A 25,207-nucleotide genomic window follows, 5' to 3' on the forward strand; every position below is an offset into this window, starting at 1 on the left:
AAGATGCTCTTGTTTGAATGTATGCTTGCAGGAGGGAGTAAACTTTGTGTTATCTACTGGACACACTTCCAGTATTTCTTCCATTGTCCTATTCTTGGGCTTTAGGACTGTTCTGTCCAATAGAAGTGCTCTTCCTACAACTTGTCAGGTCTCACTGTTTTGTATGTGGTTTCACAGCAGCCAGCCCTGCATCCCTAACACACATGAGCAGCATCACCAACTTCACAAAATCAGATCCCCAGAAACGCTGAAACTTTGTCCTACATTTCTGTAACCATGCAAGGCTGATTTATTGCAGCAGAAGCCCTCTTCAAAATGTCTGGCAACAGAAACTGAGGTATTTTTATTATATGGCCAAGCTTTCTGTGACAAACAGTGCTACCACAGCTTAATTGGCATTTATACAAATATTCAGGTCTGTAAATGATACTAGTGGAAGCCAGAGCTACAGCTGGGGTTGTCTGCATATGGTTACTGCACTCCGGATGGATAATTTGTTCCTTGGAAAAGTCTGTTTTCATAGTAACGTGGTTACAAAGCAGCCTCTCAAGTGCCACTGTGTCGGGAAAGCACATCACAGACAGAAGGTAATGACTGCTGACACCAGACCAGCTTTCCTCTTGCTCCATATAAAAGCCAGCAAACTCTAAATCATCAGTGCAGCCCTGCTGTGTACCTGCCCCCATTGTTCAGGCTTGACTTTAAGCTGGGAACAAAATCTATCAAAATGTAGTTTCAGAAAAAAAATTTACTGTGTGACATGTACAAGTCCAACTGGCTGGTCTGAACAAAAGTAAACTGAGATTAAAATTTCAACAAAGAGCACTTCCTACTAAGGAATAGTGCCTGGGGAACTACTACCCACACACACAAAAAAAAAAGTCCCTCCAACACTCCACTTTCCCTCTCCAAACAAAAGAAAATTCTGGGGTGGGAGGTGGGATGGTCTTGGAATTGTCCCTGCCCTGGCATTTTGGCACACACCCTCAAGAAGGAAGATTACAGTAAACAAGTAATAAAATATTGTTTGTCTAACATTTGCCTGTGTATATAGCCTGTGTATTTTAGCCTGGAAATCCAGTTTGTCTCTCAAATCGCCTTTCTGTTATCTATTGGTTATCAGTGGTTCAAATGTTAGTTTTAATGTGAAATCTTTTGTGGGCTTTTAAATTATTTTGTTTCTCCAAATTAGTATTAGAAAGGTGGTTCATTCTCATTGTATGATCCTTCTAAACAAAAAGTTGTGAGGAACTGAACAGCAGCAAAAAGGCAGATCAGAAAATAAGGATTCCATCCTTAGTTTGGCTACAGGCCACTGGTGTAACTGGCTGATCAGCTTGATTTTCCTCCCACAGCTGCTCTAACAGTAAAAATAGCACAGTTACTGGCTTTTTGCTTTCCCTGATCCTTGTTTGACTTGGGCTTTCACAGTAAAGGGACTCTCTGATCATGTTTGACAGGGAACACCAAGTCAGGAACATCTTTCTGTTCCTGGAGTGTAGCTGAGAGCTCCACTTTCATTCACATAGGTGATAGCTTGCTGTAGGGCATTATACTAAGATGAGTAAATTTTGTCTCTGACTATCCACTGTGCTAAAGTCTGACTGGTACCTACAGTAGCTCTAGATAAATCTTAGAACAACAGCAAAGATTTTTTTTTTAATAAGACATGCCAAAAACCCAGAATTTTTTTAACATACTTCCAGATCCAACAAGTGATAGGGTGTTCAAGAGTAACATGTTACTGGCAACCTAACCATACCTGAAAAGCTGGCCTCAATTTGATAACAGAAACACAAAGCAGAAATAAAAATAAACCACCTGAATTTCATTTTAACCTGATACAGCTCTTGGATTTCAAAGTTTTAAATCAAATATAACTGATTATGTGAAAGTCTATGTATTTCGTAGTTTCAAGTCTGCGGAAGATTCAAAAGCACTTTGTGCAAGAAGTTGTTCAGGAGACTTTAATCAATACAATTTAGCTCCTCTTAGGAACTGCCCCTCTCCCAGCCAGAGCTGGGCTTGAGCCTTGTACTGTCAAGCCTCCTATCAATATGATGCTTATATCAATATGTAGCCCATATCAATATGATGCTCAAACATGCTGTCTCCAGAATTCTCTAGATACCTCCTGACAAAAATCCAGTAACAATGTGGTGCTTCAATTTGGATCTCACAATAATGCAGATTTTGTACCTGCTTCAGACCTCTTAAAGAATCAATGGTAGTGCTCATAAAAAAAAGTTTACATTCTTCCTCCAATTGCAGTAACTCACCAGAAAAGAAAATATTTTGCTGCAGTCCTTACACAACAGTTAATGTTGAAAATGCTTGAGCAGAGCATGCAAAACCCCTTATATTTGTGGTGCTGCTCCTTTAGTAACTGAGAGCCCTTGGCAACAGACTGAGCCACTTCAATAGTAATGGTAATAAAAAAATACATCTTAATGCAATTTGAGGAAGACAAAGTCTTTTATTTTATACTAAACTCCTCGGACTTATGCAGTCCCAACTCTTCAGTTCCTAAATCTGTCAAGTCCTATTATAGCATTGACAATTACCTAAAAAGTACTACTCACTGTTTGATAAAGAGACAAATGTGGGCTATTCGTTCAGTTATCCTAAACTCAGGTACAGGTTTTTGTCACACCCCCTTTCATGAATGTAAACCTTCACAAAATAAGTGACTGAATTGTGTAGTGAGAATTACAGAGAAATGTTGCCCAGAAGAAATGAAGGACTCCTCTGATTCTATTCTATAATCAACAATAAGTAAATTGAGACTGAGGAAAACAAGAGGTAAAACAAAATGAGATGTATCCTTATAGCCACAGCCTAATAGAATCATTACAGCACTGGCTGGCTCCTGCCAGAGGTGGAGGCATGAAAAGTGATAACTAGATGGGGAAGAAACAAATCAATATGGATCACTGAAAACCGATTTAGAGCACTAAGCTCACTCTGACTTGTCTTGCATTTTCTCTTGATTAGGCTGGCAGGAAGTGAAGATGAAAATGTTAAAACCTGACTTTGGCCTTCCATGCTGCACTTAGGCTGCACTCTTGTGTTAGAGTACCTTTCCTTGCATTTCTGCAGATCAGGCAGAGCTCTGACAGCTGGAACCTGCCCATAAGGGTGCAGAGGGTGTCCTCTGGCAGCTGACATCCTTGTCCAAGCCTGATCATAACATGATTTTATTTGAGTAGCTCAAGTTAATTAGTTGATGATAGTGCTCAACTCTCTGGTTGCAGCAAATGAGGAATCTGCAAGGAAGTTAGGATTAGTATAAAGTATAGAAAATACACTTGCTTTTACAATGTATTTCTCTTCCCATTAAGAAGCTGTGATGTTAGGTAGAGAAAAATCGGAATTCCTGTCTGCCTATAACTGCTAGAGAATATTAAGTTGAAAAAAGAACCGGGGGGGGGGGGGGGGGGGGGGCAAGGGAGAGAAGAGGTGAAAAGAAAATTCCAGAAACATAATTCAAACACGTGTGGTCAAAAAGCAAGGTCTCAAAGAAGGCCCTAAGGTCAATGTAACACACAATGGAAGGACTACAGAGTTTGGAACTCTCCCTATGACTTAAATTACAGATAGATTCCAAGAGTTTCCTTAATCAAATTTGTCTAAGGAGAAAATATTGGTGTCAGTGAGGGGAAAAATTCTGATTCATGGAAAATGGAAAAGAGAAAGGCAGCTTCAACCAGGAGTCAGTCATCAATCTATGGCTTAGACAGACTCTTGGCAAAACCCATTCTCCTGGTGGAACTTGCCTGGAGTAGAGCAGATTGATTTGACAGTCTCTTAGCCTAATAAATGCTTGACCCCAAGGTCTGCTGAATTCACTAAATTCAGTATGCAGAGAGAATTGGGAACCAATCACCTCTGGGGAACATCCTGTTCCCCAGCCCTCCCCTGCTAAAGGCCTTGACTGCTCTCAGCCTTATCGAGATGACGAGATGGAAGCTGCTCTCAAAAGAAGAAAGGTTAATCGACTACACTGCTGTTAATCAATCACTTGGAAAGATTCAGCACTTAAAATAGGTAGGTCTCTCTTCCTGCCAAGAGTTCTTGCATCTTAACCAAGGACCATCTTCTCCAGCTTGAAGGATGAGTAACAGACAGAAACACAATCCAGAGAGATGCCAGGTGCCTGATCCAGAGCCAGCTGAAGTCAATAGAAAGACTCCTGGTGAGTTCAATGGGCTTGGACTAGACCCCAAAGAAAGACTCATTACCCAAGGTTTATTCTACATACACGTATCGAGCTACTTTTAGAAGTGAAAGATCCTTGAAAAGAAGCAGATTTATCACACATTTGGCATCCCTGTGAAACCAAACTTCTACAAGCCATACTGTGTCCCAGTTACCCTGATTGTCAGATATGGCTGACATCCAGCAAAGGAAAATTACCTGCCTGGGACAGCACAGACAGACACCTATACATTTCAAAATCTCTAAGGAGCACAAAAAGAAAAAAACCCAAACTGCTAATATTTTCCTGGCCTCTTTGTAATTGCTGCTAGTCAAAATGAGAGCTTCCTCAGAAGAGGAAAACTAGATCAATTTCTAAAAAGATAAAAACAACCTGAATGAGTAAAATTAAAAACTCTCTGGCATAGAGGAGAGCAAGCTCAGTGCTGAACCACCAGCAAGGTGAAGATGACAGAACCTGAAAGAAAAAATACCAGGAAAAAACCCAAGGTTAGAAAGTATCCCTGAAGACATACTTCTATAAATGACCAGCTGCATTTAGCACCAGCATCCCCTGATGACAAAGCAGTCACAATCCTCGATGTGTCTAAATGGAAGGGGGAAATCATAGTCTGTTGTTACAAATCCAGGCCCTTGTATCCCAGTGCAGAACCACTTAGTAATAGACCTGCTGCATCACACAGCCAAAAAGCCACATGGCAAAGAGCTGAAAGCAAGACTGACACCTTTAGGACACCTATGGCTACGGGTAGCAGTTTAGAGCTTATCACAGAGTTTGTTACAGATTTGCTCCTTCACGGCATTGCTCCTGGTCTGTTCTCACTACCAGTCTTACCCAAGGCAGACTCCTGGATGAACTTCCACTGCCATCCACTCATTTTGCTGACAGAAGTCTGCTCAAATCCTAGAACAAAGCTGCTGTTGGCTTGGAATTTCTGGTTTTGGAATAACCCAGTTTTTAGTAAGAGGCAGAGACATGACAGACTGGTGCCATGGACTATTCCTGCTGTAGCTAATGAAGAGGTGCCAGGTTCTGCAGAGGGCTGGAGAGCAACACAGATACAGTGGCTATTCTCTGCTCATCTGAAAGCTCATGGCACTACAGAGCATCTGAGGATATGGGTATTTCCTCCTTATGCAGAAACAAGCAAGTGATCAGTGAAACAGAACCATCTAAGGTGTGCTACATACATGATTTCTGTGTGCTCCAAGAACTGTTTTTTTACAAGGACAGCCATCTCAAAAGTTCTTTGCCAGTAGACAGCTGTGACTGTCAAAACCTATTTCCTTGTCTTCTCACTGCTAGTTGGAAAAAACCCACAAGACAGATCCTGCATCTACATCCAAAAGTAAGGACTGGTATTTGGTGACCTTTCTTCCTTTGGCTCAACTGATAAAATAACCAGCACTGCAAGCAAAGTGAGGCAGATATCATTAAGGAGTGAAGGTACCTATCTACTTCATAAGGAAACCTGACAAGAAATTCCATGTACAGAACAAGAACTAGATTTAAGAGATACGGCAGCTTCTTCTCCAGAAAAGACTTTGGTATAGCAGCCTTATAAATCTGAATATTTCAGCCAGCTCCACAGATATGTGTCATGCACATCAAAATACAGTGGCCCACTAAGTTGTGCTCTGCTGTAAGAGTGTTGGATTTGTTTGTCTATAAGCTTTTTATCAAAATAATGTCAACAATTAACAATCTGTTAAGATAAATGGGGATACTCCAGGTCTTGTTGATGTTACTGCGGATGCAGATTCATGAAAACTGAGCCTTATTTTCTCATGTTTGAAACCAGATTTTTGCAGCTATAGCTCCTGTTTTGGAATGAGACTGTGATTATCTCTATAACTATATATATGTGCCTGTTGTATGCAGAAACACCAGCAGGTCCTGCAGTGTTTGTCATTCCAATGGCACACACAGACCCACACTGCCCTGCGATTCCTCTGCCAGTGGTGAATCCCACTGCAGCCACAAAACTGACAAGAGATCCACATAAAAAGTGATGTATTTCACCTATTGACTATTCATTTTTAACCCAGAGTGGATGAGCTTAAGACACCTGCAGCTCAGTGCTAATGACCAAGTGAGGAAGCAGAAAGGTTACTGCCTGATCAATTCTTCCTTGTGTCATTTGGAACAGTGTCCTGCAAGGCTTAGCAGCACAAACTTGGTCACATTGAACCATCAGCACCTAAAGAGAAAACCCCTTCTGTCTAAAAGGAATGGAGAGATGGATGGCAGGGAAACAGAAGGGAAACTGAGTGCTCTACTGACCAACTGACATCTGATGGATGATCTGCAATATAAATTTACTGAGAAATAGAAAACTTCTTACTCACCCTTATCATCACTCCCTCCAAAATTGTTCAGGCCACAACAAACCACAAAATTCCCTTGAAGCATGTATTTAAAAATCTTGCAATTTTATTTGCATATAAAGGCCGCTAGATATAATATCACAATAAATTTAAAGAAACAGCTGCTTTTCTAAATTCCATTAACAAGGTAACATAAAACAGAACAAAGCTCAATAGCATTTACAGTGGTGGAACAGAAATAACTATCTGCAACAATATTTTGTGCTAGTGAGATTGCATTTACACACAGTGCAAAATAAGAAAAAGGAAATAAAAAAGACAAGAAGAATATTTAAATATAAAGGACAACTAAGCCTTATTTTATTTAGGCTTGATTGTATCCATTTGACTCTATAAATGCCTGAACTACAACAAAGATTTAACTTGGGCTCTTGAAGGCCTTGAGCACTTGAAAAATGTGTCACATCCTTCATAATTTAGATGTGCTGTACAGCATAATTTTGCAGATGCCATACTGGCAATATTAAATCCTAACTTAGTTATAATGCACAAAAAATACATATATATATAAATTCATATTTAAAAGGAGTCCGCATTTACAACTTTTTTTTTTTTTTTTTTTTACTGCATGAAATACCTGCTCTTTGCAGCTTTCACCCCCAGTCTTTTAAAGCTAAAATAATTTAAAAAAGAAACAACAGAAGGTAAATATCACATACAGGCTGTGGCTATCTAGGTTAGTCTTTATAAAGCAGATAGAGACAAACAACTGAGAAGTCTATTCTCCCCTTGCTGCATTCTACCATGAATAGAACCAAATTTAAGTACATGCACACATATCAAGAGGTAAATGGACCCCAGAACACTGTTTGTGCTACTAGAAAATATTATATAAATGGAGATAAAAAGCTAACATTTAAACCTAGGGAAAAAGAAGACACTTTAAAAAAACCCAACAGTAACACAAGTTGTGCAAATTTGGGTGTAAATGCTGCCTATTTTTTAGCTTATAATTTAATATTAAAATAAGGTCTCTCACTTATTAAAAGAAAGCTTGGCTGTCCTTTTGAGAACACTATAACAATTTACAATGGCAAATTTATTGAAAAACAAAATTTGTTTTACAAATTCACAATGCTTTATCAATTTAAAATGAATGCTGCATTTCCAAAAAGCACAACCTCTAACTTTTCATCATGTTTCTTTTGCACCAGCAATTTACAAATTAAAAAAAAAAAAACAACAAAAAAACCTCAAACCCCACCCTGGAACAAAAAACCCCCACGGCTCCCCCAAAATCCCCCCCAGCCCCTATTTTGAAATAAACACATAACTGAATGTAAGTTTTGTAATTAGAAAATGGCAGTTTATAGACCTTCCCCAGTAGTGCTTCAGGATCCTTGAGGGGTGGGAAGGTCGAAGATGATGGGAGGGTTGGTGGGCTGGAAGCTGACTGTACACGTGGAGGCGTTGATGTAGGTGGTGTAGCCGTCTGTCATGATGCCATACCCTGTGGGGACAAGGGGCACAGTCACAGCCAGGGACACACGGGGCACCCAGCACTGCTGGGGGATCCCTGCTGTGCAATAAAGCCAAATTAACCCCTTCAAAACAGCTCCTTTTGCTACCTCTGCCACAAAGGCTTGACTGGAAAAAATAGTGTGTACTGTGTACTGTGTTTGAGATAGGAATGGGTGCTTTTGGTTTCTGTACAAACTTCTGTTCACCCCTGGAAAATCCTCTGTTGCAACTGGGTGTGGCAGAAACACAAACCACACATATCCTCTTTCTAATTAAGTAATTAGGGAGTTATAGTTTGCATGCTTGTCATGTCTGTCAGTAGAAAATGACAATTCAGAAGGAAAAGATCTAGAAGTAACTTTGGTTTAGCCTAAACACCCCCTCTCCAACAAATTACCTGAACTCTGCTACCTCTCCTGTGCTAGCCTTAATCACCCAGTTCCTCATCCTAGCACTGCCCAGCTGGTGTTCACACTCAGGAACTCAGCATCTGGTTAAAAAATACACACATGAACATCCTCAGGTTGCCCAGGGGAGCTGTGTCTTCCCCATCCCTGAAGTGCTCAAAACCAGGCTGGACAGGGCTCTGAGCAACCTGCTCTAGTGGAAAGCATCCTTGCCCATGGCAGAGGGTTTGAGATGAGATGGTCCTTAAAGTCCCTTCCAATCCAAACCATTATATAACTGCATTATTTTATAGATACATACATACATTTATATATATATATGTATATGTATATATGTAAAAATAATTCTAAAACTCTGTGTGTTTTCAGCTGACACTCACAAAAAGCTAACAATAAGCCTGAAAACATCTAGGGAGTATTTGCCCCCAAATGTATTAAAAGAAAAAAAAACAAAAAAAAACAAAAAACAAAAAACAAAAAACAAAAAAAAAAAAAAAAAAAAAAAAAAAAACCACCAAAAAACTCCCAGAGTTTCAAGGAGGAGGAAAGCTTTCCATTGCAAACCCTCAGAGAAAAAATGGTTTTCTTTAAAACCATTATGATACAGTACAGATCACTGCTGTCTGAAAGCTACGATAAATACAGCTGCCCACAGTGCCTATCAGAAAGAATAATTACTTCAGAATTCCTGCACTGTCCACCTGTATTACTTTTTATTTATTTAGACTGGCAATTTTAATGTACAACATCTCATGGTGGGAAAAACTTTGTTTGTGGTTGTTTTGCTTATCAACCACTGGAAAAAAACCTGCATCACCAAAATGTGTGTATAGCCTCTGTTGGGTCAAGGGAATGTGGTGCATGTTCACCTCAGCTGGAGCTGGATAAAAATTAATTGCACTTAAGGTAACGCTCTGAATACTTTGTTATTTCTTCCTGTACTGAAACAAGCCATTCTTATGTCTTCTGTGTAAGTACTAGAAATAATTTTAAATTTTGTTAGTATTCGTATAAGAATTTATTTGAATGTTGACTTTTATTATGTCCTGCCACTTTTACCAGGAGATTTAAATGTAGGGTGCTGCACATGGCTCCTCGGTGCTTTCTCATAATGATGGCCTTGTATATTCAGACACCCTCCTCTCCCATCCTTAGCACTATTTCAACATCAAGCTTCACCACCCAATGTGCCTACAAAGGCTGTAGACAATTTACACATTTTAGCTGCAAGTCTTGCTATATTAATTTATTTTTAATATGCAAGGACTAATATTTGTACAAAATACCCAATCTTTTCCTGGGTGCATTAAAGGACTGTTATTTATGCCTCTATGCAGAGGGTCATGTCAGTATTCCCAGTATAAACTCTTTATTTACAGATGCGAGGCATGGGAACCATTGTATGAAGTCACAAGAGTTTCAGAAAAACCAACTAGCAGAGAAAGCTGTCCTTTTTTCATTTTTCTTTTATAAAGTCCTTGAAATCTTTAGGCCTATGGAGAACCTAGTTAGAGACAATGGAGAAACCTCCAGAGGCAAGAATATAAAACACTTAATGTGTAATTTTGAGTTCTAGGGTCATGAAGTCTTACACTCCCAGGCAGAACTCCTAGTGTTTGTCTCTCAGCCACATGAAAGCTACAAAATTGTATTAAATATTTAAGTAACTCCAGAATGTATTTAATCTCTCAATCTCTTCCACTGCCACAAACTGAGCTCATTGTTTCTGAAGTGTCACACTCTGCCTATCCTGGCACTGACAGAGGGAGAATATCTCTTCTAAAATGTGAGACTCCTGAAGGGTGACACAGAGAGTGTAGATTGTATTACAGGGTGCTTTTAGAAATGTGTTTAAAGTGAGTTCTGGCAGTGGCTCCTCCTGATGCCTGACATGAGATGCCCTGCTTTCTGCTTTTCCTCATATGCTGAGGGAGGTGAGCAGAGGCAGCAAGTTGTTTTCACATTTTCTTTTTTTCTCTAGCATCTTTCTTAGCTCCTGTACTTGGAGTAATGGGGATAATTTTCATTTTGGCTTGCAACTGTGGGGAATCTCATCTGTTTCTCTAACCAAGTTTGTCAAAATTTGAATTGCTTTCAAATAACCTGTATAGAACAACCTTTGCACAGTGAAAGATGTAGGTGGCTAAATGTAGCACATATTCCTGAAACAGTCTGTTTAAATTCTGGAATAAATTTACAAAGTGCCGCGCACACAATCACTTCCCTGAACTCCCTCCCTGCTTTAATCCAATATGCCATTATCCACTGCAATACCCCATCAAAATGTGCTTCTTGAAATCTGAGATGAAGCAGGGAATAGCACTGCTGCTTACCTTCATGAATCCCACCAAAGACATGCAGTTTTGGCCTGACTCGCCTCTGCACCGTGTTCAGCAGCTCCACACAACCCACCCTCTGCAGCTCCTTTGGAACCCAGTCTCGAAAACCTGAAGGCAAAACACAATCAATACCACTAATTTTCCCTATTCAGGTAAGGTTTCACACAGTCTTTCAGGAAGTCATAATTCATACAGGGTTTATTACATTATCTCTAGTCATAACCTCTCCATTAAAGCACACAATGGCTTTTAAGATATGTTTCGCTGTCACTTTGTCTTCCTTAATATTTCCTCCCTCCATCTGCATTAATATTTTTCTGGATGTGATTTGTTTTTTTAAACTATAGGTTTAAACTCATCTTCCACCTTGAAATCCCAGGACATTTATTCCTGGCACTGCTGCAGATTTTTCTTCCCTTTCCCCTGGCTCTTACAGCAGTCAGCTTCCCAAGCCAGCTATGTGGTTACTCCAGAAATGAAACAGCTCAGAAAGATGAACTGAGCTACAACTCAATACAGCTGCCACCCCAAAGATTTAAAGTACAGACTCCCACAATTTCTGGAGGGCTGTGGTCTGCAAGCATCAGGTTACTTCTAAGCCCTCATCACCAGCCTCAAGCAATGCAAAAATTGCAAAACAGCTTCCAACAAGCCAGTGTTAATTGACCACATTGCCACTTGGTCTTATGGATAATACAGAAAAATGTACAAAGCCTGAGATGAGTGCCTACAGGAGCCTGCTGCCCAGACTGGCATGGAAAAGGATCAGCAGGGCAAGGTGAACAAGGAGCAGTAAAAGGGAAATCAGATGCCACATTCAGCTGTACCACCATTCTACTGACTTTAGCATAATTACAGCCCGTGCCAAGTTAATCCCAGGTAGTAAAAACATGATGGGATGTGAACTTGGCTAAATTTTAGAGTGACTAGAGAGTCCAGTTACAGCTTTACCTCCCTTAATATTTACTTAATATTAATAAGTAAACACTTATTTAAAAAGCAGTGTTTTGTCAATATTATCATGCAGGCTGAGAGCTAGAAGCCCTCATTTTAGACACAGTACTGACACCTAACCTGTGTCTGTAGTTAAGATACAGTGCCAAGCTTTTGAAACTTAACTTCATTATCTCCTTCAAAGACAAAATTTAAGCACAAATATTCAATGGCAGCACTCGTTAGTGTCTGCAGCGTCACAGGATTTCTGTACCAACCCAGTTCAGAGCAGATGGATGAACAACCCATTTAAAACAGCACCCATGAAACATTATAAACACACTTGTGGGGTTGGTGGTTTTTTTTGCTTCTTTGGGAAAATGAAGCAATTAAGAAAATTATGTTGAAGGCCCTGGTTTGCAATATCCAGTGGCTCCGCTGTCAGGGGATGCTGTGTCACTGCCTGAACACAGCAGCATGCTGGGAGCTCCAGGAAGGTTAAAAGGGAATTTGCTGATCACCTTACAACATTCTCTAAGTAGTATTAAGAAATTAACCAGAATATAAAAGGAGCAGTAAGTACATTGGTCAAAAACTTTCTGGACCATTTTTTTCCTTAGCTCGGCTTAGATTGCTGGCTCTTAACTTAATTGTGGTAAAAAAAGATAAGCATGCATTAATTCCTGACTCCATGATCACCAAGAAACACTATGAGAACACTGAGTCAGCCTGTAAGCACTTAAAATGCTGGTTTATAATGGCACCATGCAATTCTGAGAAGATTTTACATATTCACTACCATGCATGTAGTGAGTGACTGTAATTCGGTCACTTCCTGTGATTGTGTGCTCTGACTCCTTGGATTGCAAGAGCTTACTAAAACCCTGACAAAATCACTCTTCTCACAGCAAGGGCAATGAAGGGACTGCCACACTTCCTCATCCTGATCAGTCATATTTACAAAAGGCTCAGTTGTTGTAAACCCAGCTGAGAGACTTAAAATACAGTCCTAGGCTGCTTTCCCCATGTGTCTCAAAGGCAGTAAATAATAGGAGATGTTGTCTTGTGGGGCACAGGATAGAGAAAAGACAGTGGGACTTCCCAAATGGTTTTAGTGTGGGCTTTAACAGCTTCAGATATGCCAAAAGTGAGTACTCCTGCCTCTGCTGAATGAGTGCCCTGGTGTCCTTCTGAGATTATCAGAATTTAGTTTAGATCTTAAGAGTTAAAAAGGAGATTGGCAAATGACTCATATTGACAAGACAAGCAAAATTCAACTAAATGAGAAACTTTAGCTACCTAATGAAGAAACAAATTATGCATTCATAGCCTGGTGCTCACTTGTCATTAGATCAAGTTAGGAACAATTATCTAAGAACATAATTTTATTCCTTCACGAATTTTACATATTTTAAGTTTACAAGGACATTATCAAGGAGAATATGTGACTACATAGTTCCAAACTCTTGACTGCTACTCTCAAACCTTAAAATAACATGACACTGTAGTGAGAAAAGGTTTCAAAAGTTTTAGTCAATCTCTAAAAAGTCACATGGGATTGGAAACTGGTTGTCAGATGAAAACTATTCTTAAATAAAATGTCGAACTATAATGGTTATAGAGTCAGATCTTTCCTAGCTTGAACTTAATAAAAAAATTCAAGTTTTTTATGGAAACAGATCAGCTAAGCCTAACCATCATTTTCCACTTCTTTCAGAAAGGTTTTTAATCCATAGTTTTTAGTTTGGGTGCAATTACAGTATACCTTACAGCATTATCAGCTTCTTATTTTGAAAGTAATATTCTCATGCAAAAAATCACACAGAACTTTTGTTTCACTTACCAAGGGGAGGTCCATGTGTCATTAGTATATCAATTCCCTCAGGAATAAGGTTCCACTTGTCTAGCAAAGACTGACCTCTGGGTAGATTAAAGCCCCATCCATTAAACCATGGTGTCCTTTGGGGAAAATAAGACAAACTGCATCAGTTTAAAATAAAAATCTCTTCTCTTATCCAATTTTTTTCTGAATTAAAACTATTTCTGTGCGTCAGAGATTACCTGCAGACAGCCTTTTTGAAGGGGATGCCTCTTAACAGACACTGATTCAAATACATACATATGTTAAAATATACGTTTGAATATAGAGTAATGTCTGATGTTATTTTTGTACTTCAAGAGCATCCAGCCCTGGGAACATTTACTCACTAGAGAGAAAGGAAAAAACACTAAAATAACAAAGTCTAAATCTTGAGCTTTTAATCGACGTTTGAGAATGCTCAAACACAAGAAATCCTTCCCTATGATAACTACCAAAACAGCCCAAAATTTTTTTTAGAGGCAAAAATCAATTTCTCCCAGCACAGGGCAGCAGTTAACAGTTCAACAAGAGGCTCGATGTGGCAGCTAGAGGCAGCATCTGTGCCGTGACATTTGACTAAACTCAAACTTCCTCCTTTTAGCACTTTTAATACCAGAACACTGCCACCCAACTGGGTTTTGAACTCCTGAGCCTCTTCGAGATCTCCATCACACAATGTTTAGACTCACAGTGACTTTTTAAAGAGATCTTATAATTTAAAATTTATTTAGTATTTCTCAAGGGAAACTGATACCCTCAGTTTTCTCCAGCATAGCACAGAGTTATTCTGAGACACTGGTTTATCCACCAACCCAAGCATGTAGCAATGACAAGTACATTTTCTAGGAGTACTTTATTGACATATAACTTTTTCAACACATAACATATAGTTTTGATACAGGTATATCATGATAAATTCTTTCCCTATCAAATAAGTACACAAAACAATTGCTCTGATGAGATACAGGAATATTTGGATTTGCTACCGATAACCTTTTATACAGCTTTTAGTACAGTACTAATTTTAAGAGTTTGCATCCATGTGTGTGTTTCCTAGAGCTCCGGCAACAGTTTTAGACTTTGTTTTCTAGGCAGGATATTCCTGTCCTAGCCCTAGTCATATTTCTGAAAGTTTGAGCTACTCCTGAAGTCTTCTGTGTGCTGCAGTTTTGAAAACAGAAAACAAAAACTGGGGGCAAAAAACAATCACAAACCAACCTTGAAAAAACCCATACCTGTTAAAAACAGAGATTATTAGAGTTCTATGTAATTTCATTATGTAATCTGCCTCCTCTACCCACTAAATTATTCATTTTTCCAGCCTCAAATAGGCATTTAAGTGGGAATGTCCTGCTGAGATTATATCTCTAATTTTTACTTTTTTATAATTAAAGCATTTTGTTTTCCTGAGATAATAATTTGCCCGGTGAGGATTGCACCCAGTTATATGGATGATCTGCATTCCTGACAATCAGCAGTATGGAAAAACAGCAGGCGCTGCTAATATAGGGGCAGGAAGGTCACTGGTGCCTTTGTAACAAATAATAGACATATCCCATGTAGTCCTGCTGGATAATACTCATACTACACACACACACAGGAACTCATTCAGGCTAGCAAGACTTCCTGAATGAACACTAACAAAAGATAGGAAAATTAGATGTTAGTCCAACCTTTTACGTGAGCCGTGGGCTCCTTGTGCTCAGCCATAGAGCCTCACTTCTCACACCTTCTTCTGCCTTGCTTTGCACCCACTGGAGCACCCAAAAAACTTCCTGTGGTGTAAAGCAAGGTCGGTATGCCTCACAGGAGGTTTGCATGCAGCTGAATAAAAACCGAAGGTTTTGTCTTGGCTTTAATTCAACCACAAGAATTTCTGCTTTAGTAGGATTGGCTTTCCTGAAACGTGTATCTAAGCTTCCTTTCCTACAACATTCCTAGGTTAATAACCTGTCAAGATTATTGTAACCGTCAAGGCTGCAGTCAGAAGTTAAAATATCGTCTGGCTAAACATTCAGCTGCTTAAAACAAACAAACACACAGAGCTTGGGTCAAACTTTTCACTGTCAATTAATGATTCTTTCCCCACTTGCATATCTCCTGCAGATAAGACTGTAGTTATTACAACATAGTTAAACCTGAAACATGAAACCACATCTGCGATTTCTCTGGAGCTCTTTGGAGACTATGATCACAGAAAAACCTGGATTTGTCTGCAGGATTTTTATTTTATTTTCTTCTGAAGCACTGTGGAAAGAGGAGGAGGGGAACCTGAGCTCAGATATATTCCTCATTTACCAACCTCTGTAATTAGCTGTGACTAACAGGCACCACATGGGAATCCACTTGCAAGAAAACTTTTGAGAAACTGTCCTCATTATGCAAGCATGTGCACAAAAAAAGATGGTCAAGTACTTATTTAATATACTAAAGATTTTCATTCAAAATGGGTAAATGAAAGAGAAGAGACGGCATGCCTGGAAGAACACCTGGATTACAGATTTAAGCTTCAGGCATTTAAAACATGAAGCAGTACATAATTCCTGACAGCATTGCAAGCTGGCCAGGCAAACTGAGGGTCCCTGCCTTTCGGAGGGAGTTCAGGCCTTGCCAGAAAGCAAAGCATGTGTTCAGAGCACCACTAAGAAGCCAAAGAGCTGTATGGCACAGGCTCAGGTTTAGGTGGGATCACAGGGAAGGTGACCTGATGTTTGCTGTGTTGCAGTGAAGACAAGATGGGGTCAGTGTGCTGTGAATCCCGTGAGCAGACAGTGAACTGCTGCTTATCCCAGAAAAGCTTAAATATGTGCAGGAAAGACAAAGCCTGCCCTGTAGGTAGGTACTGTCCAGTCAAGGGGTATCAGAGAGAGATATTTTACTCCTGTTAGTGCCTTTTTTTGCATACATAAGAGTTAAATAGAGTACTCTCAATGTCTAAATAATTTAGAAGAAAAAAACTGCACATGAAATTAGGTGCCTTCTGCAACATATTTTCAAGCTGATTACTTACTGTGAGAAAACACTTCCTATCTAGGAAGAAACGTGGATAACTGCCATGGTTTAACTCCATGGCAGCTGGCATCAAGCACCACACAGCCCTTTGCCCATTAACTCCCAGGGGGTGGGAGAGAGAATCAGAGGGGTAAAAATACATATATCCACTCGTGGTAAATTACAATCAAGAGCAAGTAATTAATGAAAGCTACTTAGTCATTAGTAGCAATATTTCAGATCTGACCTAATTCTTTTTCCTATGGATCTCTAAGTAAAAGAATTTCAGTTAACTCCTAAACTTAGTTTTTAAGTCTAGCTGGCAATAGCAGGAAGTTATTGGCTGTTGAATAATGCCACAAAGGAGGCAGAGATGGGAAATCTACAGGGACTGGTAATGAGAGATCACAAATGATTTTTTCATTTTCCGTTTGACGGACCAGAACACGTCTTCACACCCGATGTCAGGCATGTGCAGAAGAACCTAATTGAGGCTCTGCTCATCAGAACCACGCCACACTCCAGAGCACCCCTCATGTGCCATCAAACCATCACAGGAATTCCTGATCCCCTGCTCACCTGACAGCTCAGCCCTCACCTCGACTGCAAAGCTTCCTTATCATTTAGGGAGAGCAGCTATGCTGGCACCAGATGTGACACAGGGAATATCCTTATGAAAGGCAGACACCTGGCCCATCCTCGCCCTCCTCAGTTCTTCATTTCTGCACAGGAATCCCCACAGATCCCCCTCCACCTGGCGTTTTGGAAGCTATGTTTTCTGCAATTAAAAGAGTGCTTACGCAGGAGGCTGCAAATTATCTTCACACCTTGTGCTGTGAGAGATGCAGACATGACTTGACATAATGCCAGGAAGGAGGGAATGTTAAGGTTCCCAACAAGACTCATCCTCCTTTTACAGGTGCATTGGGAGAACCCTCAGACAGGACACACAAATCCATCTGCTTTTAACAGCAGAGAGCTGCAGCTTCAGCAGGTGATCAGATCTCCCTTCTCCCAAGTAAGCACTGTATGACTTTATTATTTTACTAATACATTAAAAAAACCCAAAACAAACCCAAACCAACCTGCAAGGAAAGCACAGCGAATGGAGCATCATTTTGTGACACAAAAAAATCAACTGCTCCTTGGTGCATTCACCTCAGAAGCAAGGAGACACAAAGCCACAGCCAAGTTCATCCAGGTAACACACAAATGTCAACTTCTTCTGGAACTTTAATGATTTTAAAGGATGGTAACTCCTACAACATACTTTCATCTCTTCTCTGACTCATGAATTTCATTACCTGATCCTCAGAGTTCAACAACTCAAAAGGTAAATGTACAATGAGACCTTCTAGATTCACATTTTCCTCTTTACTCCACCAGTAAATCCATTTGTTTCAATAGTTACTTCTAAACAGGATTAGAAAAGATATCTCATAGGTCTTTAATCCCAAGTATTCACTCATTTTTAAGGCTACTCAGTCTTTTAGAAAAGCTTCAATTTTATCCTTAATTCAATGAGTAAAGTGCACAGGAGGCTGTAATTTGTCTCCTTCCACAGGAGAACAGCTGAGGGAGCATCTAAAAGGCATCCCAGTGGGAAGCATTTCTACACAACCAATAACAATATCAAAGTGCTCTCTATTTTTATCAGCATTCAAACTGAGCACACAGACCTGCCTCACGAGGGAGGGAGAACAGAAATGCTGGGACAGGACAGGGATGTGCTCCCCCAGACTGGCTTTGTTGTGGGACTGCCCTACAAACACATCCCCAAAGCTCCTGCTCCAGGCCTGGGCCAAAGCTGTGCCCTTGCTGTGGAGCAGCAAAGGGACAAACCAGGCACAAACAGTGACCTTTGTGTAGGGAGAAGGAGAGTTTTCAGTGCCCCCCCAGCTCCGACGGCACTCAGGAGTTTGCCAGGGCCAGCAGCACACACGACTCCATGCACAGAGTGCACAAACAGGGACAAGGGCAGGGAGGAGAGACAGCCTGGGCAATCATCAAGACAAAGGACTGAGCAGGGCAAGTGCACAATGGATTGAGGAAGCACATTTTACACCAGCTTCTGTAGAGGCTCTGAAACTTGCCTTCGGTGCCACAAAAGTACTTTTTTTTTTTGTTAAGCCCCTTTTTATAGTGAAGATTCAAATGCTTTTTCATAATGTAACAACCATCAGGAAATGGTAAAGGCTAAATTGTTTCCTAAATGTGCTCATTATATGCAATGTTGTGACATCAGTGAGAGGCACAGCCTGGGGGGCTTGAGCTGAATGTCATTCCCACTAGCACTTACCTGCTGTGCCTCAGTGTCCCATTTAGAAAGTGAGAATAATAACACAGAACAGAAAGAAGCATCACGAAGCCTGGTTCCTTGGGATTTTGCTTATCCTGCATCTTCAACCAGCTGAAGCACTCACAAAATTGAATTATCAGTATTGCAATTATATTACTGTGCTACTGTATGTACCTCCTTATTACCAGCCTGCACTTAAGTCAGGAAGTCTCTAAAACATAGTTCAGCTATTTTCACAAGGTTAGAAAAACCTGAAAGCTCAACGACCTGCTGGTTGTTTTGCAGGTTTTTTTTTCTCTCTCTCTCTTTTAACTCACAGTCTCTAACCTCTGAGTGCTGGTTATCTAAATGACAAAGCATTTGAGAAGCACGACCCCCCATCTTCCACCGTGTTTGGAGGGAAAGAGCCCATGCAGTGCCTCCTCCCCAGGGAGCAGTCCTTCACAATGAGAAACTGCAGGATCACCTCACCAGCCAGCGTGACCTGGCATACTCCTTGCACCAAGTCACTCTCAATCTCTAACTCAGACTGTACAAACTGGTCAGTGCAGGTTTTAGTTTAAACCCCTGTCAGATAGAGATTCATGCCTGGATCTGTGAGAGCTATGAAAGGAAAGAAAAATCCAGGACCTTTACTGCTGCCATACATCATGTTCCATGGATGTGCTGATCTGGACCAGATTATCACATAAAACAGGAACAGGACAGGAGCAAGTGCAGCTTTAGCCATCCGACAGCAGGAAAATGGTTCATAAAAAGAATTCCCTCCTGCATCTTTCCTCTATCAGTGTCTACACATCTCTGCCCTTGCTGCCCCAGCTGTTATTTTCAGGTAACTGAGCTCTTAGTCCCCAAATCTACAGTCTCCTACCTCTATGGATACCTTTCACTTATTTCTCTTCTCTGATGGTCCACACCAGCCACTGACCCACTGACCAGCCATCTTCTACCCATATCTGGAATGCTTAGTGATCCTTTTTGGCACATGATTGTCCATTCAGTTCACTTGTTTCGTGTTAACAATACCAGAACACCACAGACAGTATTTAAGAACACTCATCTGTGGGGAAGACATGTTTTAATAAAATCAAAAGAAATTGAGTAAAGAAACACATAAAAATACACAGGGGTTTAAGAGACTTGAGAGCAAAGAGCAGACAGGCAGGAGGCTGAAACTCCAGTAATGTCCCAGAGGATCACAGGACACTGAGGACAGCAGGATGCAGTAGACAGGGCTCTCAGAGGACAGCAGTAGAGAACACAAAGAAGCAGGGCAGTGAACAGCACCAAGAAGCCAGTGGATACTGGAAATGAGAGGAATGGAGTAGGTGAATTTCTCAGGCTTATGATCCACACAACTTTTGCCTAAGTATCCAAACTGCTCATCAAAGCGGAAATTTCCTCCAAACCTTCTGAGGCTTTCCAATCCCTAACTGTATTGCAATTATTTTATTTAGGGCTTTACTTAATGAGATCTGGGAGATATTTTAATATCCCCAAAATATGAAAATAATTCAAACTTGACTCAAGGGCTAATTTCATTCTACTTTTAAAAAGAACAGAATTACAAAGGCCTAGGAGTAGAAGCAAGTATCAGACCTTACATGCTTCTGTGCTCCATATAGTTGGGGCTGGCTTGAAGGATAGACCCAGTTTAAGTTAGGACCAGACTCAAATGGATCCATAGGTTAAGTACAGGGTGTTCCCCCTCATGGCAGTGGTGTTGCACTGTGGCAGCAGCTCAGACCTACAGAGTACATCCTGCACTGACTTGTAGAACTGCTTTTCACTCTGGAGTGAGCACATTTACTCCTTCATTCCCATACTGCCTCCCAGTGCAGGGTGCATGCGCCCTCGAGGCAACAAAGGATGCTGTAGCACTGAAAAGAAGTTAAATGACTCAAGCTCTTATGGTAAAATTTTGTGCTCTTCATAAAAACGCAGAGAATCTTAAAATACCTGTCTAAAGGAAGGAGCTCTCTGGTCCTGTAGCTCACCACAAAATAAATCAAATGTCTGTTCCCAGGGACATGCCAGGGGAAAGAGGAAACAAAAGAAAAAAAGAACAGCTGTCTAAAATTTTGATTCAATTTTAGTTCAACAACTGTGCATGTTTAAGAATGATGCTTGGACTCTTGATTTCTTACAGTAAGCATGATCATAATATGCTATTTTACCACATCTTAAATTAATTTTTTACATTCCTCTTATTATCTGTACAGGAAATGTAAATTGACAAAGCTTCCACCCCAGGTCAGTCTGGGAGAGGTTTTACTAGCAGTTCTGCTTCTGTGATGACAACACACATTAAAGTATAGCAAAATAAAAGTAAAGATCTCTCCACCAACACACAGTTAATAGTGAATCTCTCCAATCCACTGGGGTAGGACTGATATCTGTGTTTGACATGTAAAAAAGCAAAATCTGAACAGGTCTAATTACATCCAATAGTTTCTGTTAAATATTTTATATATTTGTAAAAGCAGCATTTGGAAAATATTAACAGAAACATGTTGGCCTTTAAAACAAATAAGCTAAATTTCAGTGAATTGTGAAAGAAATGTTGCCAGATATAAGTTAGTATAACAAATAAAACACTCCAAAGTAGTTATGTTAACCTGCCCTATAAGTGAAATTGGTTCTCGCTCCTAAAAAACATCCTCTAGATATTTAATTATTTGGAATGCACCTTAAAACAGAATTCTTTAGCATTGATAAAGTCTCTGTAGTTCCTCCAAAAGGCTATGAGGGTCAGCAGATGTGATAGCTTGTTCATTAATTAATGCCACAGAATAGACAAATTCCAGACACATATTTTTATGAAGCGTTTCAGCACTATTTTATATGTCTATATCTGCAGCCTGTACTGCTCCAAATATACACATTTAATGACACCTACAGGAAAGGGGTGTCTTTTTTATATTGAGGAGCTCTACCACATAACACCATGAAGAAAAAGGTTTGGGTCTTTGTGCCTTTATTATCTGGCTTAGTTGCCCATGTTTTCCCCATTCTAATTTCCACAATTATCAAACCAGTTTGATGTTTCTGAAAAAGAAATAAACCAAAACCAACCCAAAGGAACACACTAAGCACAAACCTACATCACAATCACAGGAACTCGAAGGCCTTCAAAAACTCTTTCAAGTGCTTTAGAGGTAATAAATAATTTAAGCTCAGAACAGTCTAGACCGAGCACTGTTTATAGAGGTAGTGTGCAGAACTAGGTTGGCTAACTCAAGAATATATTTGCCAGAATACATGCCTAAGTAACTTGCATAAAGTCAATCAGATGGTAGACACAGAATTCTGCCCTCCATGATTTTCACCATTAGTCTTTACCAACAACTCAATTATTGTCACCTACTCCAATGACTTAAAATAAGACACTGAGATTGCTTATTGCCAGATGGTGCTGTTTATCTATAAATATCATCACTATTTTTATTTATGTTTTGCTTAAAATGCTGGCTAGCATTCCTCAATAAGAAACTGAAACTTTCCAGAATGCCTGCTAGGAAAACCAAACAAGGCTCACATGTATTAAGTCTTACAGACATGCACAGCCCACAATATTTAATTGTAGGAACTTGTAACGTAATCTTCTAAATATTTACAGAAAAGAATGGAACCAGTTATAATTAGGTCACAGGATACTCCCAGCATTTCTTGTTTGTCTGAAGTCTGTGCTACCTTCCGTTCCAGCTTATTCTTGAAGCTCAATGTAAAGACTCTTACCCTCACTAACCAGATGAAAACTGAGTTTTCAGTGTCACAATACATGCTTAGTTGGCATTTAGATACAGTGTAAAATATCACAGCTTGGTCTTAAGCCATCATTTACTGGTTTACTGTTCACTTCTAAGTTTTAGGAAGTGTCCTTTATTTGAAAGCTATGCAGGTTTGGTTCATTTTCTTCATTTATTACAGACCTTGCTTCATTCAGAAATTTAATGTCTGGCATACTTGAAATTTCACCTTTGCTGAAAACCATGATCCAGCTTTGGAGTCTGCAGGAAGGGAAAGTTACCAGCTGCTGTCCAGTCTTCATCAAAAACCACTGCTACCCTATTTGCCAAATTCTGTCAACCAACAAACTTTCTCTCTGAAGTCATCTGGGGAAAGGGATGATCATGGATCTCAAAATGCACATCACACCACCTCCTGAGCTCAGAAAGCCTCAGGAGACTTGATTGCAAGTGAAGCTCATGCAAACAGAAAATCCCATACCTGATGCATACAACACGTGCACTTGTGTGTGGATACATTTATATGTATGTATAGTATAAATAAACATTCATTCCCTGCTGCTCTGCTTGTATCAGGAAAACTGAAAAACAACTTGCAGAAATGGCACAGGGCACTCCCAAGCCAATGAGAATTCCAAGTGCTGCAGCACTCAAGCATGGCCACAGTAATGTGACAAATGTTTCCAGGTTATTACCTGGAGGAGCTGTCTTATGTACGAGCCAATTCAGCAAATCAATTAAAGTAATGCAGTTACTTGATCAACAGATGAACACAAAGGGAAAAATATGACAGGAGAGACTGAGGAAAAAACAGAAGGGTCATGAAAAAAAAAAAGCAGCTGAAAAGACAGGAGAGAGCATTTGACATCACAGAGGTAAACAGAGCATTATTTTAACTGAAAAGGATCTGTTTAAACAATGGGTCACTTGTTTTTGTTGCCCTCAAGATTAAACAAGGAACTCTGATGACAACTGGGTCATTTACACAAGATTTAATTTTAAGGCCCCCACCTTCATGTTGTCCTTTCAATGAGGTTTGTGGGAGATGTGGATTACCACAGACTGAAAGAGAGTTAATTTGACTCTTCTGGTGAAAAAACTAATAATAATAGAATAATACTTCTAATAATAGAATGATTAAAAACCAATGTAGCAGAACTTCTACATCTGTGTCAGTTACTTGATCAACAAAATACTATTCATGTTCGTCCCAATTCTCACCTTGAGGGAAAGAAGATTTGACCCCCACATCTCTCTGGGGCCACACCTAATTCCTCTCAAAAGTGTTAATGGAAAATAATTAAGTGGAAGCAAACAGCAGAAAAATTATGCAGGGAAGATGTCTTTCTCAGTGACCACCAGTCAAAATTACAGATTTTATTAAAAGGCCAAATTGCCTCCTAGAGGATTGCAATGTAGTTCAAAAGGCTGATGAAACTGCTCCTCCTGGAACCACAAAGCAGCAGCTCCAGCCAGAGGCACCATGCAGTGGGCAACAACTGGTGTTTCTGGTGCTACAACCCATTGAACCAAGGAATGGTTTGGGTTGGAAGGGATGTTCAAACCTTCCCAGTTCCAACTCTCTGCCACAGGACCAGGTTCCTCAGAGCCCCATCCAACCTGGCCTTGAACATTTCCAGGGATGGGGCAGGGACAGCTCCTCTGGGCACCCTGTGCCAGGGCCTCACCACCCTCACAGGGAACAATTTCTTCCCAGTCTCTAATTTAACCCTACCTTCTGTGGTTTGAAGGCACTCGCGTTGTCCTGTCACTTCATGCCCTTGTACAAGTCCCTCTCCAGCTCCCTTGCAGCCCCATTAGGCACTGGAAAGCTGGAAGGTCACCCTGGAGCTTTCTTTTCTCCAGGGTGAACAGCCTCAACTCTCTCAGGCTGTCTCCACAGGAGAGGTGCTCCAGCCATGCTGCAGTTTCACAATTCCATATTCACCCCTTGGGATATTATATACTCATATTTTTTAAAAAGATGTATTCAAAGAAAAGTTGTAAGCTCACATTACAAGTTCTCAGCTGAAGTAAATTTTTTACTGATGAGTTACCAGCCTATGAACTGGTGGTTTATAATAGAAAGGCAGACTGACATTTAAATAGAGTGGCACTAGAATAATGGCTTTACATTAGTATTTTATGGGAGGCTGAATAACCACAGAGTTAACATACTGTATTTTCTGGCAATAAAAAAATCCTTTGAAAACAAAAGGTCATTTTATTTGATAATGTAAATGAATTAGATTTGTATTGTATGGCCAAGAGACTAAAGGAAAGATTAATTCTTAGAGAAGAAGTCAATATATCAGGGTGGCTAGGATTGGTATGGTTTTAATTCCTTAAGCATGCTGTAAAGCCTGCAGTTCATAACCCACAGCCCTATATTGCTGTACACTGGGGGTTTTAATACAGGCCCTGGACTTCAGTCTGATCTGATAAAAATCTGAAACTTGCAATGGGCCACTATGTGGGCAAACTATTCATTTTATATTCACCTCCTTGTCGTGTCAGTGCAGAGGTCATCTAAAGAGGGGGCCTAATTAATCAAACTGTCA

The 25,207-nt window shown here is 40.1% G+C and overlaps 1 protein-coding gene across 3 annotated transcripts in view; it reads right to left on the reverse strand.

Annotated features, from left to right (window-relative positions):
* Nucleotides 1–6,677: 6,677 nt before the first annotated feature.
* Nucleotides 6,678–25,207, reverse strand: part of MPPED2 (metallophosphoesterase domain containing 2) — a 104,162-nt gene continuing 85,632 nt past the window's right edge. For all 3 annotated transcript variants that reach the window (XM_083885324.1, XM_083885325.1, XM_083885323.1), the window contains 3 exons: nucleotides 13,590–13,705; nucleotides 10,808–10,921; nucleotides 6,678–8,056 (listed from right to left, as the gene is read on the reverse strand). In XM_083885324.1, the coding sequence (XP_083741450.1) occupies nucleotides 7,938–8,056; nucleotides 10,808–10,921; nucleotides 13,590–13,705 (349 nt within the window). In that variant the 3' untranslated portion in view covers nucleotides 6,678–7,937. The remainder of the gene's footprint in view (nucleotides 8,057–10,807; nucleotides 10,922–13,589; nucleotides 13,706–25,207) is intronic.

The sequence above is a fragment of the Zosterops lateralis genome (assembly GCF_965231275.1).
Source record: "Zosterops lateralis genome assembly, contig: SUPER_6_unloc_1, whole genome shotgun sequence".
Taxonomy (NCBI): domain Eukaryota; kingdom Metazoa; phylum Chordata; class Aves; order Passeriformes; family Zosteropidae; genus Zosterops; species Zosterops lateralis.